This window comes from Oncorhynchus tshawytscha, unplaced genomic scaffold (assembly GCF_018296145.1).
Source record: "Oncorhynchus tshawytscha isolate Ot180627B unplaced genomic scaffold, Otsh_v2.0 Un_contig_135_pilon_pilon, whole genome shotgun sequence".
In the NCBI taxonomy this organism is placed as follows: domain Eukaryota; kingdom Metazoa; phylum Chordata; class Actinopteri; order Salmoniformes; family Salmonidae; genus Oncorhynchus; species Oncorhynchus tshawytscha.
Window position 1 is genome coordinate 65,395 of NW_024609739.1, and position 22,701 is coordinate 88,095.

Consider the following 22,701-nt stretch of genomic DNA (forward strand, 5'->3'; position numbering starts at 1 on the left):
AGCAAAATAAAAAAGTTTGACAACCCCTGCTCCGTAAATGTCGATCTGTCCCTAATGTAAAATGATTGAGCAAGCTTCACTGGTTTGCGGGCTATTCAATGGAAAACGAAAGCTATTACTGTTCTCCCATGGCGTCCAGCAGCGTAAATGGTAAGACGCATTACATATGAACTAATTAGATTATTTCCTTACAATGTTTTATTTTATTATATCCCCTTCCCTTGTAATATTTATGTTTCATGTCAAGCGATATGATGCGTGAATTGTTGTTGTTTCGTGTCGGACAGACGACTTTAATTCAATAGGTCCTAGTCAACTTGACAACACGTTAAAGTTAATTTAGGTGTTTTATATAAAATTCACATTTCTATGTTTACTTTGTTCTTAGGTATAGTCGTTATGGTAAAGTTACTATGATAGTAGGATTTTGTTTCTAGGAAATTATAACATGCTTTCACTTTCATTACTGTAATTCATAACAATGTCCTATAATGCTCAGGATAGACAAACTGGTAGACTGAAAACAAGGAAGCCATGCCTATACGCAGCTTCACTACATGACCAAAAGTATGTGGACATCTGCTCGTCGTACATCTCATTACAAATCATGGGCATTAATATGGAGTTGGTCCCCTCTTTGCTGCTATAACAGCCTCCACTCTTTTGGGGAGGCTTTCCACTAGATGTTGAAACATTGCTGCAGGGACTTGCTTCAATTCAGCCACAAAAGCATTAGTAAGGTCGGGCAACTGATGTTGGGTGATTAGGCCTGGCATGCAGTCTGCGTTCCAATTCATCCCAAAGGTGTTTGATGGGATTGCGGTCAGGGCTTTGTTCTTCCACACCGATCTCAACAAACCATTTGTGTGTGGACCTCACTCTGTGTATGGGGGCATTATCATGCTGAAACAGGAAAGGGTCTTCCCCATTGCCACAAAGTTGGATGCACAGAATTGTCAAGAATGTCATTGTATGCTGTAGTGTTAAGATTTTCCTTCACTGGAACAAAGGGGTCTAACCCAAACCACGAAAAACAGCCCCAGACCATTATTCCTCCTCTACCAAACTTTACAGTTGGCAGTATGCATTGGGGTAGGTAGCTTTCTCCTGGCATCCACCAAACCCAGTTGGACTACCAGATGGTGAAGCGTGATTCATCACTCCAGAGAAAATGCATTTCCACTGCTCCAGAGTCCAATGGCGGCGAGCTTTACACCACTGTCATTGCGCATGGTGATCTTAGGCTTGTGTGCGGCTGCTCGGCCATGGAAATCCATTTCATGAAGCTCCTGATGAACAGTTATTGTGCTGATGTTGCTTCCGGAGACAGTTTGGAACTCGGTAGTTAGTGCTGCAACCTAGGACAGACAATTTTTACATACTTCAGCACTCGGCGGTCCCGTTCTGTTGTTGCTCCTAGATGTTTCCACTTCACAATAGCAGCACTTACAGTTGACCGGGGCAGCTCTAGCAGGGAAGACATTTGACAAACTGACTTGTTGGAAAGGTAGCATCCTATGACGGTGCCACGTTGAAAGTCACAGGTCTTCATTAAGGCCATTCTACTAACAATCCTTGTCTATGGAGATTGCATGGCAGTGTGCTTGATGCCATACACCTGTCAGCAATGGGTGTGGCTGAAATAGCCGAATCCACTCATTTGAAGGGGTGTCCACATGCTTTTGTATGTATAGTGTAAATCAAAATCCTTCTTGTCAATTTAACTAGGTCCATATTGCTGTTATCAATTGTGGGAAACACATTTAACACTGCATTCAGTCCAAACCCCATAATAAGCAGGAGGACAGCATTACACACTGTAAAACTGGATACGTTCTGGCTTCTCAAACATTGAGGGGGGAAAAAGGAAGTTAAGAAACTTAAATAGCTGAAGTGAGCAGTACTATCTTCATATGAGTAAAACAAATGAAGTTTCTTTTGAGTAAGGTATACTTACATTTAAGCCTCCAGTGTGCCTTCTTGCCTTTGAATTGTAGAGTTACCTCCCATGACTGTATTTGTTAATGAGAGACGTAGTTGTTGAATTTGTTCATTTTCAGTCCTGTGGCCTTCACCAAGTGAGTTCCTAGGCGAAGATCATTATAATTGAGCTATGACATACAGTATACCTTAACATAAGGCCTTAAACCGTGGCCTGAAACTCATGGTTTACAGGACTGAAACTCATGGTTTACAGGCCACAACAGGCCTGTAACTAGGGTTGAAAAATATATTGTTTAAAGTAATTATCAAAACCAGAGAAAGTTTCAAACAAAACTATGCTCATCCATATCAAATGCTTTTAAAATATTTATAAGGACACTATAGTATATGACATCTAAGACCAAACAAATATTACAAATGTGTCTCCCTCATGAATCCCATGTCCAGTCATACTTTGGGTCTCAGTGTGTGTCCCTAAACATCATTTAGTCTCAGCTGCAGCGTTCAAATTGTGGTCAGCGTGTGACTGTGAATCACAGCTTTAAAAACAGAGTTACCTGCCATTGGTGACTTTGGCTGCTTGCTCTCAAAGTGCTATAAAAGGTCATGTACAAATTGGAGGACATAATAATCTGTGGCTTAGATGGAATTCAAAGTTGACAAAGGATAAACTGAGCAATGTAATGCAACAAAGTACTACACATGAAAGACTGTACCACACAGGCCAGGGCCCGGTTAGAACCTTCGTGGGAGCATCGTTAAATCTCCGAGCTGTTTCCCAAAACCATTTTTACTAAAGTTGCACTTGAAAACGCTTGTTACTTACCAAATGCCTCAGACCACTCGTAACACAGCTTAGTGCATCGTTAGAGGTGTTTTTCCCTACCGTATCACTTCACACAGATCTCTGCTAAACATAGAATCAAGATACTTCTGCCTATAACTTCAGAACTAAGTTGAATACAAATGCAGAGTTGCCAATGTCTGCAATTGTTACAAACAAGCGAAGGATACAAATATGCTTCACATGAAAACTGAGATGACTGCATTAAAATATAAATAGTCTAGTGTAGTGATGTTTAGTTTACGAATTTTTCATTATTTTTGAACCACTCTACTGAGTCGAGAGTCATGATATGTTTTCTGAGTGAGTCGTTCGTTTGACCTGCTATTGCTGGCCTCAATGAGTTCTACAGCAGGAGTAATTGCAGATCGCTATTAGGGGCGTTTTCTGATGTCAAGTTACACCTATTGATGCTCGCCATTGGTCTGTGGCCTTTTCTTTCACATCGGGGACAGATGTTGACAACTGTTGCATTGTAGCTAATCCTAAACCAAACTCTTTTCCTAACCTTAACCTCATTCACCTAACCTGCCACATGAATTATCCCAACCTGCTTTGTAAACAAATCATCTGTGTCATGAAACAATCAAATTTGTCATATGCCCTAACTACAACAGGTGTAGACCTTACCGTGAAATGCGTACTACCAAGCCCTTAACCAACAATGCAGTTCAAGAAATAGAGTTAAGAAAATATTTACTTAAATAAGTTACACAATAAAATTACATAACAATAACGAGACTATGTCATTGCGCTGGAGTACAGGTTAGTCGAGGTAATTTGTACATGTAGGAAGTGGTAAAGTGACTATGCATAGATAATGAACAGCGAGTAGCAGCAGTGTAAAAACAAGAGGGGGCGAGGTAGGTAACACCAATGGGCATTACCTGATATCAAGGAATGACGACATCAAAAAAAGCCCTGAATTGCATCTGCAATTACACCATCTTGGGGTCAGCGGCTCCAGCGACGTGCTCCGACCACAAACTGTCTGTCATATGCTGTTGTCACGAACCGGCTCGAAGTTCGTAACAAAAACGGAGGCAACGTGGAGATAAGGAATAACAAAATATATTTATTAACTGAAGTAAATTCAATTAACAATGATGTGTGTAGTCAGTAATCAGTAGTGTAGTGAGTTTTTGCATGCATAAATGTGATAATGAGGGGTGTTGAAAGGTGCCAAAGCAAACAAACGGGCCACAAAAATGCCACAGCCAAAATCTATAAGTGTGTCTGCAGAGAGAGAGTCTCGTCAATGAATGGAGAAAGATGTGTATTTATCCCGGGACACACCCGGGCCCAGGTGTCCCATGTCTCTGACGACCCTCCCAGTTCCGCCCACCGACATCCTAATAAGGAAAAAAAGAGCAAAGAGAAAGAATATGGCAGACAGAGTGGGAGGATCATCACCCCCCCCCCCACCCCCATAAAACCGAGGACCAACAAGGACCCCGGAACACCATACCAGTAACAAACCAAATACGGCCCTGGATCCTAGTAAGTGACCCAGACTGCGTCCCAAATTCGCCCAGCCTGCGTACCAAATCCATAAGGGGCTACGTGTTCACACTTTCACTTGCCCCAGCCAAGCTCGACCTCCCCAGACCTCAGCAACCTTTGCACACAGGAAGTAACCTTTAAGAGGAAAGACAAAAACGAGACCAGAAAGAAACAGACAGGAGCGACAGAACAGGACAATACCAAACAAAATAAACAACAGTCAGTCACGTAGACATTCAGGAACAGGGCGCACGAGAGAGAGCGTCAGCAACAAGCTCCAACAAAAAGAACGTCTCAGGGTCCTTCTCATTACATTTTGGCAACATACGTACGTTTCCAACAATATCAAATGTGTCCGGTAGAGGTCGACCGATTAATCAATACACAAGTATATATTTTTAAACCTGTATATTTAGTTAATATTGCCTGCTAATATGAATTTCTTTTAACTAGGGAAATTATGTCGCTTCTCTTGCGTCCCGTGCAAGCAGTCAGGGTATATGCAGCAGTTTGGGCCGCCTGGCTCGTTGTGAACTGTGTGAAGACAATTTATTCCTAACAAAAACCGTAATTAATTTGCCAGAATTGTACATAATTATGACATAACATTGAAGGTTGTGCAATGTAACAGCAATATTTAGACCTAGGGATGCCACCCGTTAAATAAAATACGGAACGGTTCCGTATTAATGACCTAAGGCTCGTATTTCTGTGTGTTATTATGTTTTTTATTATTATGTATTATGTATTATGACATGCCAACCCGGATGTCCTAGCCATGTCTGAATCCTGGCTTAGGAAGACCACCAAAAACCCTGAAATTTCCACATTTTCCGACAAGATAGAACTGCCAAAGGGGGCGGTGTTGCAATCTACTGCAGAGATAGCCTGCAGAGTTCTGTCTTACTATCCAGGTCTGTACCCAAACAATTCAAGCTTTTACTTTTAAAAATCCAGCTTTCCAGAAACAAGTCTCTCACCGTTACCGCTTGCTATAGACCACCCTCTGCCCCGAGCTGTGCCCTGGACACCATATTTGAATTGATTGACCCTATCTATCTTCAGAGCTCGTGCTGCTAGGTGACCTAAACTGGGACATGCTTAACACCCCGGCCACCCTACAATCTAAGCTTGATGCTCTCAATCTCACACAAATTATCAATGAACCCACCAGGTACAACCCCAAATCCGTAAACATGGGCACCCTCATAGATATCATCCTAACCAACTTGCCCTCCAAATACACCTCTGCTGTTTTCAACCAAGATCTCAGCGATCACTGCCTCATTGCCTGCATCCGTAATGGGTCTGCGGTCAAACGACCACCCCTCATCACTGTCAAACGCTCCCTAAAACACTTCAGCGAGCAGGCCTTTCTAATCGACCTGGCCTGGGTATCCTGGAAGGATATGGACCTCATCCCGTCAGTAGAGGATGCCTGGTTATTCTTTAAAAGTGCCATCCTCGCCATCTTAAATAAGCATGCCTCAAAAAATGTAGAACCAGGAACAGATATATCGCCCTTGGTTCTCTCCAGACCTGACTGCCCTTGACCAGCACAAAAACATCCTGTGGTGTTCTGCATTAGCATCGAATAACCCCCGTGATATGCAACTTTTCAGGGAAGTTAGGAACCAATATACACAGGCATTTAGGAAAGCTAAGGCTCGCCTTTTCAACCAGAAATTTGCATTCTGTAGCACAAACTCAAAAAAGTTCTGGGACACTGTAAAGTCCATGGAGAATAAGAGAACCTCCTCCCAGCTGCCCACTGCACTGAGGCTAGGAAACACTGTCACCACCGATAAATCCACTATAATTGAGAATTTCAATAAGCATTTTTCCACGGCTGGCCTTGCTTTCCACCTGGCTACCCCTACCCCGGTCAACAGCCCTGCACCCCCCACTCGCCCAAACCTCCCCATTTCTCCTTCACCCAAATCCAGATAGCTGATGTTCTGAAAGAGCTGAAAAATCGGGACCCCTACAAATCAGCCAGGCTAGACAATCTGGACTCTCTTTCTAAAATGATCTGCCGAAATTGTTGCAACCCCTATTACTAGCCTGTTCAACCCCTCTTTCGTGTCATCGAAGATTCCCAATGATTGGAAAGCTGCCGTGGTCATCCCCCTCTTCAAAGGGGGAGACACTCTAGACCCAAACTTCTACAGACCTATATCTATCCTACCCTGCCTTTCTAAGGTCTTCAAAAGCCAAGTTAACAAACAGATTACCGACCATTTCGAATCCCACTGTACCTTCTCCGCTATGCAATCTGGTTTCAGAGCTGGTCATGGGTGCACCTCAGCCACGCTCAAGGTCCTAAACTATATCATAACCGCAATCAATAAGAGACATTACTGTGCAGCCGTATTCATCGACCTGGCCAAGGCTTTCGACTCTGTCAATCACCACATTCTTATTGGCAAACTCAACAGCCTTGGTTTCTCAAATGATTGCCTCGCCTGGTTCACCAACTACTTCTCAGACAGAGTTCAGTGTGTAAAATCAGAGGGCCTGTTGTCTGGACTTCTGGTAGTCTCTATGGGGTGCCACAGGGTTCAATTCTCGGGCCGACTCTCTTCTCTGTATACATCAATGATGGCGCTCTTGCTGCTGGTGATTCTCTGATCCACCTCTACACAGACGACACCATTCTGTATACCTCTGGCCCTTCTTTGGACAGTGTGTTAACTAACCTCCAGACGAGCTTCAATGCCATACACCTATCCTTCCAACTGCTCTTAAAGTAAAACTAAATGCATGCTTTTCAACCGATCCATCTCCCTCACTAGCTTTAAGCACCAGCTGTCAGAGCAGCTCACATATCACTGCACCTGTACATAGCCCATCTGTAAATAGCCCATCTAACTACTTCATCCCCATACTGTATTTATTTATTTATCTTGCTCCTTTGCACCCCAGTATCTCTACTTGCACATTCATCTTCTGCACATCTACCATTCCAGTGTTTAATTGCTATATTGTAATTACTTCGCCACCATGGCCTATTTATTGCCTTACCTCCCTTATCCTACCTCATTTGCACACACTGTACATATACTTTTTTTTACTGTATTATTGACTGTATGTTTGTTTATTCCATGTGTAACTCTGTGTTGTTGTATGTGTCGAACTGCTTTGACTAATCTTGGCCAGGTCGCAGTTGTAAATGAGAACTTGTTCTCAACTAGCCTACCTGGTTAAATAAAGGTGAAAAATAAATAAATAAAACACACACTGACCACTCTTAGTTTTAAGTTCCAACCCAGTAATAACTGTAGATAGTGATTCTGCAAGGGTAGAAAAGAAAGGACATATTATAACACATGATCACATTTAAAAGGAGTAAGGCTATACACAGATACAACTTGACTTAACTGAATGATAATGCAGCATAGAAAAATATGACTGACAATAGCAGGATAAAGCTGCAGTCTTTACTGCTACATAACACAGATCCGATATGCACACATAGACTGAAGTGTGAGGTGGCCCGAGAGTACACGTGTCCACCGCACGTTAAGAAAACTGTCACTAAACCAAGTTAATGGCGGACAGAGCGAGAGCGCTCTTTAACCAACTTAACCATGATATACATGGTCATTAAGATACTGAAATAGTGAGCAGGCTGTACAGTATAACAAGAACTCAGTATAGAATGGAACTACCATCTTACAAGTAAGGCATAATCATGACACAAATACACAGTATATGACACAGGGGAAAGGTAGCTAGTTAGCCTGGCTAACTGGCTCGTATGTTAGTAATGACGATGTACATAAATATGTTACAAAGCCCCCCCGACCGCATGTAATATACAAAGCATTAGGAACACTGTCCTAATATTGAGTTTGATCCCTATTTGCCCTCATAACAGCCTCAATTCATGGGGGCATGGACTCTACAAGGTGTCGAAAGCGTTCCACAGGGATACTGGCCCATGTTGACTCCAATGCTTCCCACAGTGGGTCAAGTTGACTGGATGTCCATTGGGTGGTGGACCATTCTTGAAACTGTTGAGCGTGAAAAACTCAGCACCTTTGCAGTTCTTGACACACTCAAACCAGTGTGCCTGGCACCTACTACCATACCCTGTTCAAAGAAACTTAAATCTTTTGTCTTGTCCATTCACCCTCAGAATGGCACACATACACGATCCATGTCTCAATTGTCTCAAGGCTTCAAAAATCCTTCTTTAACCTGTCTCCTCCCTTTCATCTACACTGATTGAAGTGGATTTAAAGATGCACTATGCAGAAATAGCTCCGCCTTTTCCTGTTTGCCAAAATTCGAATAGTTCTCCTAATTTCAGTTTATGTGGCTAAACAAGCATGTGTAGTCTAGAAAGTCATTGTACCATCTAAACTGCCATAAAATATATTTTCCATAACCAAAATATTGAATTTTCAGTTGTTTGAAATTGGTGTACAAAACCGAAAGTAAAAGACGCAAAACTAAACTTAAGAAAGGGAAGCATAGAAATAGTGCACTTAGAACAGATCTACCGCTTCTAAGACTTGCTTTCGATGCGAAGGACAGTTTATGTAATGGAAAAGGCAGGTGTTACTAGTGTTTTGTATACTCAGTGTACATCACATTGAAAATACTCACTCATATTATTCTCCTAATTTCCACAAGGGGCCTGCATTTTCCATGTAGCTCCTATTTTTGTGATTTGCTTTTAACAATGGAAAATGCTTTATTTGTATGTTGTGCCTTTCTGATTGTATATTTTTTGTATAATATAAAACAACACTGCCATAAATGCATATAAAATAACAAAACAGGTACCAATTAACGAAGAATAAAATATTAAATGTATTGTGTAACTGAACTGCTACTGTTTTTTAGGTAGCATTTATTTGCTTTACAAAATACTTAAAATATTTCCCAGTCTACATTTTTCCCTACAATGCAATGTAATATACGGTAACCTACTGTATTCAGCTTACACAGTTTGTTACTGTTGATTATACAGTTATTTTCTGTGACAATTACAGGATTTTTTTTACAGTGTACAAAACACAATTTGATATCACACTGGTCCAATATCACACTGTAATCACAGCTTCTCTTCTATTTCCTATTATTCTGTTAAATTCTATTTTATTTCTATAATTTTTTCCCTGTCCAGACCCTAGTCAAGGGAACAGCTACCAGGAGAACTTCAGCTGCTCTGAGAGTAACTCTGAGAGCAGTGCTACAGAAGAAGAATCAGACAGTGATGCAGCAGGAACCCGACAGGTCAGAACTAAGTCTGTAAAAATATCAAGCATCCTTTTTTTTTAGTAGTTTCGATCTGGGGCTCAAATTAAACATTTTATGTAAAAAATAAAATAGCCTGTACAAATGAACTGTTCAACTTTACAAATGGAACCCCATATAATTCCTTCTAAAAAGACAAATGTGAACTATCTATGTAATATGGTAATTTAGCAAATGGTTTTATCCAAACACTTATAGTTAACAGATATAGTGCCTTTTTCAGACCCCTTGACTTTTTTCCACATTTTGTTACATTATGCCTTATTCTAACATTTATAAAATATTTTTTTCCCCCTCATCAATCTACACACAATACCCCATAATGACAAAGCAAAAATAGATTTTTAGACAGTTTTGCAAATGTATAAAAAAAACAACAACTGAAATATCACATTTACATAAGTATTCAGACTCTTTACTCAGCACCTTTGGCAGTGATTACAGCAATGAGTCTTCTTGGGTATGACGCTACAAGCGTGGCACAATTGTATTTGGGGAGTTTCTCCCATTCTTCTCTGCAGATCCTCTCGAACTCTGTCAGGTTAGATGGGGAACATCGCTGCACAGCTATTTTCAGGTCTCTCCAGAGATGTTCGATCGGGTTCAAGTCCGGGTTCTGGCTAGGCCACTCAAGGACATTCAGAGACTTGTCCCGAAGCCACTCCTGCCTTGTCTTGGCTGTGTGCTTAGGGTCGTTGTCCTGTTCGAAGGTGAATCTTCGCCCCCAGTCTGAGGTCCTGGGTGCTCTGGAGCAGGTTTTCATCAAGGATCTCTCTGTACTTTGCTCCGTTCATCTTTGCCTCGATCTTGACTCGTCTCCCAGTCCCTGCTGCTGAAAAACATCCCCACAACACGATGCTGCCACCCCCATGCTTCACCGAAGGGATGGTGCCAGGTTTCCTCCAGCTGTGATGCTTGGCATTCAGGCCAAAAAGTTCAATCTTGGTTTCATCAGACCAGAGAATCTTGTTTCTCACGGTCAGAGAGTCTTTAGGTGCCTTTTGGCAAACTCCAAGTGGCCTGTCATGTGCCTTTTACTGAGGAGTGGCTTCCGTCTGGCCACTCTACCATAAAGGCCTGATTGGTGGAGTGCTGCAGGAATGGTTGTCCTTCTGTAAGGTCCTCCTATCTCCACAGAGAAACTCTAGAGCTCTGTCAGAGTGACCATCGGGTTCTTGGTCACCTCCCTGACCAAGGGCCTTCTCCTCCGATTGCTCAGTTTGGCCAGGCGTCTAGCTCTTGGAAGAGTCTTGGTGGTTCCAAACTTCTTACATTTCAGAATGATGGAGGCCACAGTGTTCTTGGGGACCTTCAATGCTGCAGACATTTTTTGGTACCCTTCCCCAGATCTGTGCCGTGACACAATCCTTTCTCAGAGCTCTACGGACAATTCCTTCTTCCTCATGGCTAGGTTTTTTTTCTGACATGTACTCTCAACTGTGGGACCTTATATAGACAGGTATGTGCCTTTCCAAATCATGTCCAATCAATTGAATTTACCACAGGTGGACTCCAATCAAGTTGTTGAAACATTAAGGATGACCAATGGAAACAGGATGCACCTGTGCTCAATTTCGAGTCTCATAGCAAAGCGTCTGAATACTTATATAAATAAAGTATTTCTGTTTTTACAAACCTGTTTTTGCTTTGTAGTTATGAGGTATGGTGTGTAGATTGCTGAGTTTTTTTTTTTAATCTATTCCATTTTAGAATAAAGCTGTAACGTAACAAAAATGTGGAAAAAGTCAAAAGTCATGCTGTCATATCTATTTCAGTTTAATTGATTATATTATATTTGATCAGGATCAGGAAGAGCCTTGCCGGTACTACAACAGTGGTCACTGCCGGGATGGGAAAAGGTGCCACTACCTACACGTCTGCAAATACGCACTGAGAGGCAACTGTCGCTATGGAGCCAAGTGTCGCCTCAAGCACCTCAGCTCCTCCTCTGACAGTGATGGAGGTAGTGGGAGGAGGGAAAGGAGGAGGTCTTTATCTGGAGGGAGAAGAGGAGGCGGTGGGAGAGAAAGGAGGTCTTCATCTGGAGGTAGAGGAGCAGGTGGAAGGAGGGACAGGAGGAGGTCTTTATCTGGAGGTAGAGGAGGAGGTGGAAGGAGGGACAGGAGGAGGTCTTTATCTGGAGGGAGAGGAGGAGGTGGGAGGAGGGACAGGAGGAGGTCTTTATCTGGAGGTAGAGGAGGAGGTGGGAGAGAAAGGAGGTCTTCATCTGGAGGTAGAGGAGGAGGTGGAAGGAGGGACAGGAGGAAGTCTTTATCTGGAGGTAGAGGAGGAGGTGGGAGAGAAAGGAGGTCTTCATCTGTAGGTAGAGGAGGAGGTGGAAGGAGGGACAGGAGGAGGTCTTTATCTGGAGGGGGAGGAGGAGGTGAGAGAGAAAGGAGGTCTTCATCTGGAGGTAGAGGAGGAGGTGGAAGGAGGGACAGGAGGAGGTCTTTATCTGGAGGGAGAGGAGGTGGAAGAGAAAGGAGGTCTTCATCTGGAGGTAGAGGAGGGGTGGGAGAGAAAGGAGGTCTTCATCTGGAAGTAGAGGAGGAGGTGGAAGGAGGGACAGGAGGAGGTCTTTATCTGGAGGGAGAGGAGGAGGTGGGAGGAGGGACAGGAGGAGGTCTTTATCTGGAGGGAGAGGAGGAGGTGGGAGGAGGGACAGGAGGAGGTCTTTATCTGCAGGGAGAGGAGGAAGTGGGAGAGAAAGGAGGAAGTCTTCATCTGGAGTGAGAAGAGGAGACCGGGCCAGGGAAAGTTCTTCATCTAGAGGTGAGACGTGTACTAGGCTGTAATAGGGTCAGAGAGGAAGGGAGGGAGTCGACAAGTTTGCTTCCATTCAATCCATAAACCTTGAAATGTTTAGAAATGTTAATTGACCAAGACTGAAAATGGACAATGGCCTAATCAAGTTATTATGTTTGTGTTTGTGACCATGAACAGAGATATGTATGGATGCAACGAATGAGTGTGTTGTGAGTGTAATTCACCTGTATCCATTTTGTGCTCCACTGTCAGGGGCTCAGCGTGACATTAGCGGGCCATACAAATGGCAGTTGGAAGATGGACATGGCTGGAAGGACATAGCCAACGATCACATTTTGGAGGGACAGTACTCCCAACCCAACATTAAGGGCATCAATATCTACAACACCCCCTACGGGTAAGGTGACATTAGCGGGCCATACACCTGATGATGTTAGTTTTGTTCAGAGCCAGATAGGCCTACATACATTGTCTGTATATACAATATATATACAGTACCAGTCAAAAGTTTGGACACACCTACTCATTCAAGGGTTGTTCATTATTTTTACAATTCTCTGTGTTGTAGAATAATAGTGAAGACATCAAAACTATGAAATAACACAGATGGAATCATATAGTAACCAAAGAAGTGTTAAACCAATCAAAATATATATATATATTTTTAAGATTCTTCAAAGTAGCCACCCTTTGCCTTGATAAACTCTTAGCATTCTTTCAACCAGCTTCACCTGGAATGCTTTTCCAAATGTCTTAAAGGAGTTCCTACATATGCTGAGCACTTGTTGGCTGCTTTTCCTTCACTCTGTGGTCCAACTCATCCCAAACCATCTCAATTGTCATCTAATGCAGCACTCCATCACTCTCCGTCTTGGTCAAATAGCCCTTACACAGCCTGTAGGTGTGTTGGGTCATTGCCCTGTTGAAAAACAAATGATTGTCCCACTAAGCGCTAACCAGATGGGATGGCATATCGCTGCAGAATGCTGTGGTAGCCATTCTGGTTAAGAGTGCCTTGAGTTCTAAATAAATCACAGAGAGGGTCACCAGCAAAGCACACCCACAACATCACACTACCTCCTCCATGCTTCACGGTGAGAACCACACATGCGGAGATAGTGCGTTCACCTACTCTACATCTCACAAAGACATGGAGGTTGGTACCAAAAATCTCAAATTGGGACTTATCAGACCAAAGGACAGATTTCCACCGGTCTAATGTCCATTACTCGTGTTTCTTGGCCCAAGCAAGTATCTTGTTCTTATTGGTGTCCTTTAGTAGTGGTTTCTTTACAGCAATTCAACCATGAAGGTCTGATTCATGCAGTCTCCTCTGAACAGTTGATGTTGAAATGTGTCTGTTACTTGTACCTTGTGAAGCATTTATTTGGGCTGCAATTTCGGATGCTGGTAACTAATGAACTTATTCTTTGCAGCAGAGGTAACTCTGGGTCTTCCTTTCCTATGGCGGTCCTCAAGAGAGACAGTTTCATCATATCGCTTGACAGTTTTTGTGACTGCACTTGAAGAAACTTTCAAAGTTCTGGAAATGTTCCCGGATTGACTGACATTCATGTCTTAAAGTAATGATGGACTGTCGTTTCTCTTTGCTTATTTGAGCTGTTCTTTTACCAAATAGGGCTATCCTCTGTATACCACCCCTACCTTGTCACAAAACAACTGATTGGCCGAAATGCATAAAGAAGGAAAGTAATTCCAAAAATGTACTTTTAACAAGGCACACCAGTTAATTGAAATGCATTCCAGGTGACTGCGTACCTCACTAAGCTGGTTGAGAGAATGCCAAGAGTGTGCAAAGCTGTCATCAAGGCAAAGGGTGGCTACTTGCTACTTTGAATCTGTTTAACACTTTTTTGTTACTACAGGATTCCATATGGGTTATTTCATAGTTTTGATGTCACTTCACTATTATTTTAAAATGTAGAAAATAGTAAAAATAAAGAAAAACCCTTGAATGAGTCGATGTGTCCAGACTTGACTGGTATTGTATATATACAGTGGCAAGAAAAAGTATGTGAACCCTTTGGAATTACCTAGATTTCTGCATACATTGTTCATAAAATTTGATCTGACCTTCATCTAAGTCACAACAATAGACACACACGGTGTGCTTAAAATAATAACACACAAATTATTGTTATTTTCTTGTCTATATTGAATACATCATTTCAACATTCACAGTCTAGGTTGTAAAAGTATGTGAACCCCCTAGGCTAATGACTTCTCCAAATGCTAGTTGGAGTCAGGAGTCAGCTAACCTGGAGTCCAATCAATGAGACCAGATTGGAGATGTTGGTAAGAGTTGCCCTGCCCTATATAAAATCCTCACAAAATTTGAGTTTGCAATTCACAAGAAGCATTGCCTGATATGAGCCTCGGATGCCTCGGACAAAAGAGATGTCAGAAGACCTAAGATTAAGAATTGTTGACTTCCATAAAGCTGGAAAGGGTTATAAAATTATCTTGAAAAGCCTTGATGTTCATCAGTCCACGGTAAGACAAATTGTCTATAAATGGAGAAAGTTCAGCACTGTTGCTACTCTCCCTAGGAGTGGCCGTCCTGCAAAGATGACTGCAAGAGCACAGAGCAGAATGCTCAATGAGTTTAAGAAGAATCCTTGAGTGTCAGCTAAAGACTTACAGAAATCTCTGGAACATGCTAGCATCTCTGTTGATAAGTCTACGATACATAAAACACTAAACAAGAATGGTGTTCATGGGAGAACACCACGGAAGAAGCCACTGCTGTCCAAAAATAACATCGCTGGACTGAAGTCTGAAGTTTGCAACCTGGATGTTCCACAGCGCTACTGGCAAAATATTCTGTGGACAGATTAAAACTACAGTTGAGTTGTTTGGAAGGAACACACAACACTATGTGTGGAGAGAATAAGGCACAGCACACCGACATCAAAAGATGCTGTGGCATTATCTCAATAGAGCGGTTCACACCAGACATCACAAGAATATTGCTGAACTGAAACAGTTTTGTAAAGAGGAGTGGTCCAAAATTCCTCCTGATCGTTGTGCAGGTCTGATCCACAACTACAGAAAATGTTTGGTTGAGGTTGTTGCTGCCAAAGGATGGTCAACCAGTTATTCAATCCAAGGGTTCACATACTTTTCCCAGCCTGCACTGTGAACACAGTGTGTGCAATAAAACGTGAAAACGTCTAATTGTTTGTGTGTTATTAGTTTAAGCAGACTGTGTGTTTCTATTGTTGTGTCTTAGTTGAAGGTCAGATCAAATTTGATGACCATTTTATGCAGAAATCCAAGTCATTCCAAAGGGTTCATATACTTTTTCTTGACACTGTATATATATATATATATAAAAAGTATTTCAAGGGCTTTGAAATAATTATTTTGGTAATTGAGACTCCCACCCCTCTCCCTATGTCTGTTTGTCTCTCTCTCTGTCTTGTCTCTTTCTATTCTCTCTCTGTAGCAAAGTGACTATTGATTTCAAGGCGATGAGAGTCCGCGGTAAGAATAATCTGAGAGTGAGGCGTTTGGATGGTCAGCAGACAGAGTGGATCTGGTTCTACTCTAGTAGCAAAGGCTGGACAAAGTATGGAGAAAAGGTACAGCAGAACACCAGGCAACAACCCCAAGTGTACTGTTATCTTTAGAAACTGAACTTAGGAACATGCCAGGGTTGAGGTCAATTCCATTTCAATTCAGTCAATTCAGGAAGTAAACTGAACCATGGAAACCTCTTCTGGAACTCTGGAATCCTCTTCTCTAGTCTTAATTCAGCTTAGAAACATAATATCATATGACATGTAATGCTATTGAGAGAAAAAAAGTGTCACAGAAACCATTGTTGAGTGACAGGAAGAGTGTTTGTCTTTTCTCTCAGGATTCCAAGGGAAACTCAGGCCCCATCCAGAGTTCTGAGATCGAGAAGAAATTCCAACTCAACCGTAACGGTTCTCCTACGTTCAACATCGGCTCTGATATCTTCAAGATCCGATTCAGACGTGAGTCGGACTGAAAGAAACCTCAGACAAACACTTATATTGACATTAAAACTTTAATATCAAATCAATCAAATCACATTTTATTTGTCACATGCGCCAAATACAACTGGTAAAATCTTTACCGTGAAATACTTACTTACCAGCCCTTTCCCAACAATGCAGAGTTAAAAAGTAAGAAACATTTGCTAAAGAAAAAAAGGAAATAGTAACACAATAAAATTACAATAATTTGGCTATACAGTGTATATATATATCTAAAAACACATACATACAGCGCCTGTTATAGAGCTCCGGGATGTACTGGGCTGTACGCGCTACCCTCTGTAGTGCCTTGTGGTCGATGCCAAGCAGTTGCCAGTCTGTGACTCACTCATGTCTGTGACTCACTCAAAACAGAAAGACTCAACGTAACTGGGAAAGTGAAAATATGTGAATAAAACATTTCTGTGTTGCTTATTAGTTTCTCTGTTCATTATGTGTTTGTCAGAAATGAGACAGGTGAGCGACAAGAGGAAGAGGAAAGTTGTCCGTCGTCCAAAGTACCAACCACCTCAAAGCGGAAATCTGTAAGTTCAAACACAATCGAACGGATTTCCCCTTTAGGAGAAGACATCTACTGTGCCATAGATAAAACCCTCATTATTTCAATGTGCTGATTTTATTTATTTATTTATTTATTTTTATTTTACCTTTATTTAACCAGGTAGGCAAGTTGAGAACAAGTTCTCATTTACAATTGCGACCTGGCCAAGATAAAGCAAAGCAGTTCGACAGATACAACGACATAGAGTTACACATGGAGTAAAACAAACATACAGTCAATAATACAGAATAAACAAGTCTATATACAATGTGAGCAAATGAGGTGAGAAGGGAGGTAAAGGCAAAAAAGGCCATGGTGGCAAAGTAAATACAATATAGCAAGTAAAACACTGGAATGGTAGTTTTGCAATGGAAGAATGTGCAAAGTAGAAATAAAAATAATGGGGTGCAAAGGAGCAAAATAAATAAATAAATTAAAATTAAATACAGTTGGGAAAGAGGTAGTTGTTTGGGCTAAATTATAGGTGGGCTATGTACAGGTGCAGTAATCTGTGAGCTGCTCTGACAGTTGGTGCTTAAAGCTAGTGAGGGAGATAAGTGTTTCCAGTTTCAGAGATTTTTGTAGTTCGTTCCAGTCATTGGCAGCAGAGAACTGGAAGGAGAGGCGGCCAAAGAAAGAATTGGTTTTGGGGGTGACTAGAGAGATATACCTGCTGGAGCGTGTGCTACAGGTGGGAGATGCTATGGTGACCAGCGAGCTGAGATAAGGGGGACTTTACCTAGCAGGGTCTTGTAGATGACATGGAGCCAGTGGGTTTGGCGACGAGTATGAAGCGAGGGCCAGCCAACGAGAGCGTACAGGTCGCAATGGTGGGTAGTATATGGGGCTTTGGTGATAAAACGGATTGCACTGTGATAGACTGCATCCAATTTGTTGAGTAGGGTATTGGAGGCTATTTTGTAAATGACATCGCCAAAGTCGAGGACTGGTAGGATGGTCAATTTTACAAGGGTATGTTTGGCAGCATGAGTGAAGGATGCTTTGTTGCGAAATAGGAAGCCAATTCTAGATTTAACTTTGGATTGGAGATGTTTGATATGGGTCTGGAAGGAGAGTTTACAGTCTAACCAGACACCTAAGTATTTGTAGTTGTCCACGTATTCTAAGTCAGAGCCGTCCAGAGTAGTGATGTTGGACAGGCTGGTAGGTGCAGGTAGCGATCGGTTGAAGAGCATGCATTTAGTTTTACTTGTATTTAAGAGCAATTGGAGGCCACGGAAGGAGAGTTGTATGGCATTGAAGCTTGCCTGGAGGGTTGTTAACACAGTGTCCAAAGAAGGGCCGGAAGTATACAGAATGGTGTCGTCTGCGTAGAGGTGGATCAGGGACTCACCAGCAGCAAGAGCGACCTCATTGATGTATACAGAGAAGAGAGTCGGTCCAAGAATTGAACCCTGTGGCACCCCCATAGAGACTGCCAGAGGTCCGGACAGCAGACCCTCCGATTTGACACACTGAACTCTATCAGAGAAGTAGTTGGTGAACCAGGCGAGGCAATTATTTGAGAAACCAAGGCTGTCGAGTCTGCCGATGAGGATGTGGTTATTGACAGAGTCGAAAGCCTTGGCCAGATCAATGAATACGGCTGCACAGTAATGTTTCTTATCGATGGCGGTTAAGATATCGTTTAGGACCTTGAGCGTGGCTGAGGTGCACCCATGACCAGCTCTGAAACCAGATTGCATAGCAGAGAAGGTATGGTGAGATTCGAAATGGTCGGTAATCTGTTTGTTGACTTGGCTTTCGAAGACCTTAGAAAGGCACGGTAGGATAGATATAGGTCTGTAGCAGTTTGGGTCAAGAGTGTCCCCCTTTGCAGAGGGGGATGACCGCAGCTGCTTTCCAATCTTTGGGAATCTCAGACGACACGAAAGAGAGGTTGAACAGGCTAGTAATAGGGGTGGCAACAATTTCGGCAGATAATTTTAGAAAGAAAGGGTCCAGATTGTCTAGCCCGGCTGATTTGTAGGGGTCCAGATTTTGCAGCTCTTTCAGAACATCAGCTGAATGGATTTGGGAGAAGGAGAAATGGGGAAGGCTTGGGCGAGTTGCTGTTGGGGGTGCAGTGCTGTTGTCCGGGGTAGGAGTAGCCAGGTGGAAAGCATGGCCAGCCGTAGAAAAATGCTTATTGAAATTCTCAATTATGGTGGATTTATCATTGGTGACAGAGTGTTTCCTATCTTCAGTGCAGTGGGCAGCTGGGAGGAGGTGTTCTTATTCTCCATGGACTTTACAGTGTCCCAGAACTTTTTTGAGTTAGTGTTGCAGGAAGCAAATTTCTGCTTGAAAAAGCTAGCCTTGGCTTTTCTAACTGCCTGTGTATAATGGTTTCTAGCTTCCCTGAACAGCTGCATATCACGGGGGCTGTTCGATGCTAATGCAGAACGCCATAGGATGTTTTTGTGTTGGTTAAGGGCAGTCAGGTCTGGGGAGAACCAAGGGCTATATCTGTTCCTGGTTCTAAATTTCTTGAATGGGGCATGTTTATTTAAGATGGTTAGGAAGGCATTTTTAAAAAATATCCAGGCATCCTCTACTGACGGGATGAGATCAATATCCTTCCAGGATAACCCGGCCAGGTCGATTAGAAAGGCCTGCTCGCAGAAGTGTTTCAGGGAGCGTTTTACAGTGATGAGTGGAGGTCGTTTGACCGCTGACCCATTACGGATGCAGGCAATGAGGCAGTGATCGCTGAGATCTTGGTTGAAGACAGCAGAGGTGTATTTAGAGGGGAAGTTGGTTAGGATGATATCTATGAGGGTGCCCGTGTTTAAGGCTTTGGGGAGGTACCTGGTAGGTTCATTGATAATTTGTGTGAGATTGAGGGCATCAAGTTTAGATTGTAGGATGGCTGGGGTGTTAAGCATGTTCCAGTTTAGGTCACCTAGCAGCACGAACTCTGAAGATAGATTTGAATGTATTGATATTTTATTTGAGACAAACGAATCGGTCTCTCTGATTGAACAGAATTGGTCGAGTGACGTCTGCTTTCCAGAGAGTGAAGATGTCTCCAGCGGGCCAGAGTGAATCTCCAGAGTGGCAGTTTGGGGGGAAAAGTGGGCGCTGGCACACCTTCAAAGACAGTGCTGACATTGAAGACCAGTACCAGAAGGACTTCAATGGATCCATGTCCCTCACTGTCAAAGGACAGGCCTACAAGCTGGACTTCTCAGGTAGGAGGCCTCAAGACGTGTGTCGCCTTGCAGATGATGTGTAAATCATGTTAGAGGAGACACAACTTCAGTGGGATCTCTTTTGAAGGTCATCATTCTCATAGTAGGTCTTAATCAATTAGATTTTCTAGAAAAGGAATGGCAATATGTAATGACTATGTATTTAGGCCTTGTCTGAAGCATTCTCTAAATGTCTCTGTCTTTTGCAGCCATGAAGCAAACCAACCAGTCTACAAGGGCGACACGCAACATCAGGCGTGTCTAGAGAGCATGATGAACAACGCAACATCAGGCGTGTCTAGAGAGCATGATGAGCAACGCAACACTCCGACATCATCATTGCCTGTTTATTTTAGGGGAAGTAGAATTGTTGGGTTGCTATTACATGCAATATGTTTACATGCAATAACCTGCCATTAGCTTACGAATGGGAATACATGCCTATTGCAGAAAAGGACTACAGATATTGGATATACTCCTGTACACACTGTGTATGAAACAACATGCACAATAACAAACTGTTTACCTTTTTCTGTGTGTTTCGTTGTTGTTGCCCCGCAAAAGCAAAGTGCATTATCTGCAAATTTGGTAAAAAACATTTGTTCTGTTGTAAGGGCCTGGTGTAATATGTGATAATAAGGCATTTTGTTTCCTGACAAGAACAACCCAGTCAATCAGAATATATCATGAAGTACCAGAAATTGCTGTATGTCTGGACAGAAAAAGACTTTGAAGTCAGATTTGGCTGTTAAATATTTTAAGCAGATATTGCACTTTGCAGGGTATACATGTATGAGGAATGCTGTAGCAGACTGCCATGATCAAGTAACTGGGACTTTTAGTTAGATAACATTTGTGTGCATGATGTTGAAATGTAGGTCATACCTTTTATCTCAGGTGTTGTTCGAAAAGACGTGAATATTCAAAGCCCTCATTAAATAAGCCTTAATATTTTAATTGAATCATTTATTTGAATCAAGGGTCATAGCCAATGATGTATATACACATCATTGGTCATCTAGCTTGTGTTCATTTCTAACATGGCTGTTCAGAATAAACAGCCCACTGACTTTATACTTTACCCCTATAGATTAGTTATATTTTTATTGGAGCAATAAATGCTCAGAAGAACTGTGAGTAAACAAATCCTGTTACGAACAGTTGAACAGTTTGACTTTCAGCAATGATGAATTGATTATGTTTTATGAAAATCAATGCAATACAATCTACAGTAATGTGGTAGTAACAATGTTGGAATAACACAAGCTTAAACTGCCGTATTGTTACTGTACACAATGAATAAAGACAAAAACAGTGTATGTTTCCATGTAATAAGGTTTGGATTAAAAGCAGAATAAATTGCAATGATTTTATTTTGTGTTCTGGTAGTTTCCATGATTGTTCTTGGTTCTAATAAATCTGCGTTTCACCAACCCTTTGTTCGTTCATCTTTATTTATCGTTCTCCAATCTGAAAGGTTATGTTTTATGCGAAACAGCCGCGCCCGTCGAGCCCAAGAAATGAAAGTGAAAGCAATACAAAACAAAGTCATGACTGATGTGTAAAGACGAATGAAACTTCCACTCTATATTTTCAACTAAAAGTAAGAAGTGTTATTTATATACAACCATTTGACTATTATATTTAAATAACTAGCCTTTCAACTTTTCTAGACATGATTTAATACCCATTTAATCTTTTGGGAGTTTTTTTGTTGTACTAAAGCAAGCAAATCGGCTCCTCATTGAGTACATTATTTTTCACTTTGTTATAATGATTACGTTTTATATATGTTATTTACAGTGTCATTACGTGGGTTTGGCAATAGTTATCTGGTAAGTTTACGAGCATTACAGGTCAACATTTCTCAGTTGCATTATTGTTTGCATAGACTATTGTCAATAACACACCAACAAAACACTTTATAGTCAAATGCCTAATGCTGATGTCACAGCTGACTACTTGAGCAATAAATCGGCCATAGCAAAAAATCAAGTACTTAACAATGAATAAGAGCTCATAGACGTGCCGGTATATCATTCTGTAGATGTACATTATTTATAGGAAATAGTTTCAGACTTGTTTATTACCGGTCTAATCCTTATTGAAGGAATATGAGGAGGAGGACGAGGAGGAGGAGGAAGAGAACTATGAGCAGAGCACATCTAGTCAGTCTGCCTCAGGTAAGTTAAAGGGAAAGAACTACAGAAACTGACCTTAGATCAGTGCAAAGGGGGCAACTGCAACAGATGACACACAATTGCTATTCCTATTTCGACAGCCAGGGGGAGCCACGTTGAGTGGCAGCTGTATGAAGGAGAGAGATGGCTTAGTATTGGCAATGACCATGTGATCGAAACCCACTACTGCCAGCCTGGGGCCAAAGGAATGAACATCTACCCATCACACATGGGGTCAGTGTACATATGTTTAGTGCCAATTTCTTTTATACAGGCTGCATCCCAATAGTCTTGAATAGTGTTCATTCCTTGTCCCCTTTCCTTGATAGATAATATTGGTTCAAGGAGGTGAACAGGAGAGGAAGTATTTTAAGAGAATTAAGACTCAAACCTCGGATCTGATTATGTATTTGTT

At 42.0% G+C, this 22,701-nt stretch overlaps 1 protein-coding gene across 1 annotated transcript in view; it reads left to right on the top strand.

The window, feature by feature from the left end:
- The window catches only part of LOC112237402, a 27,214-nt gene continuing 4,513 nt past the window's right edge, over positions 1 to 22,701 (top strand). The window contains exons 1-12 of the mRNA XM_042317447.1: positions 1 to 150; positions 9,429 to 9,538; positions 11,363 to 11,614; positions 12,154 to 12,331; positions 12,578 to 12,722; positions 15,795 to 15,930; positions 16,209 to 16,329; positions 16,817 to 16,895; positions 19,901 to 20,106; positions 21,910 to 21,941; positions 22,217 to 22,289; positions 22,388 to 22,520. Of these exons, the coding sequence (XP_042173381.1) occupies positions 99 to 150; positions 9,429 to 9,538; positions 11,363 to 11,614; positions 12,154 to 12,331; positions 12,578 to 12,722; positions 15,795 to 15,930; positions 16,209 to 16,329; positions 16,817 to 16,895; positions 19,901 to 20,106; positions 21,910 to 21,941; positions 22,217 to 22,289; positions 22,388 to 22,520 (1,517 nt within the window). The 5' untranslated portion in view covers positions 1 to 98. The remainder of the gene's footprint in view (positions 151 to 9,428; positions 9,539 to 11,362; positions 11,615 to 12,153; positions 12,332 to 12,577; positions 12,723 to 15,794; positions 15,931 to 16,208; positions 16,330 to 16,816; positions 16,896 to 19,900; positions 20,107 to 21,909; positions 21,942 to 22,216; positions 22,290 to 22,387; positions 22,521 to 22,701) is intronic.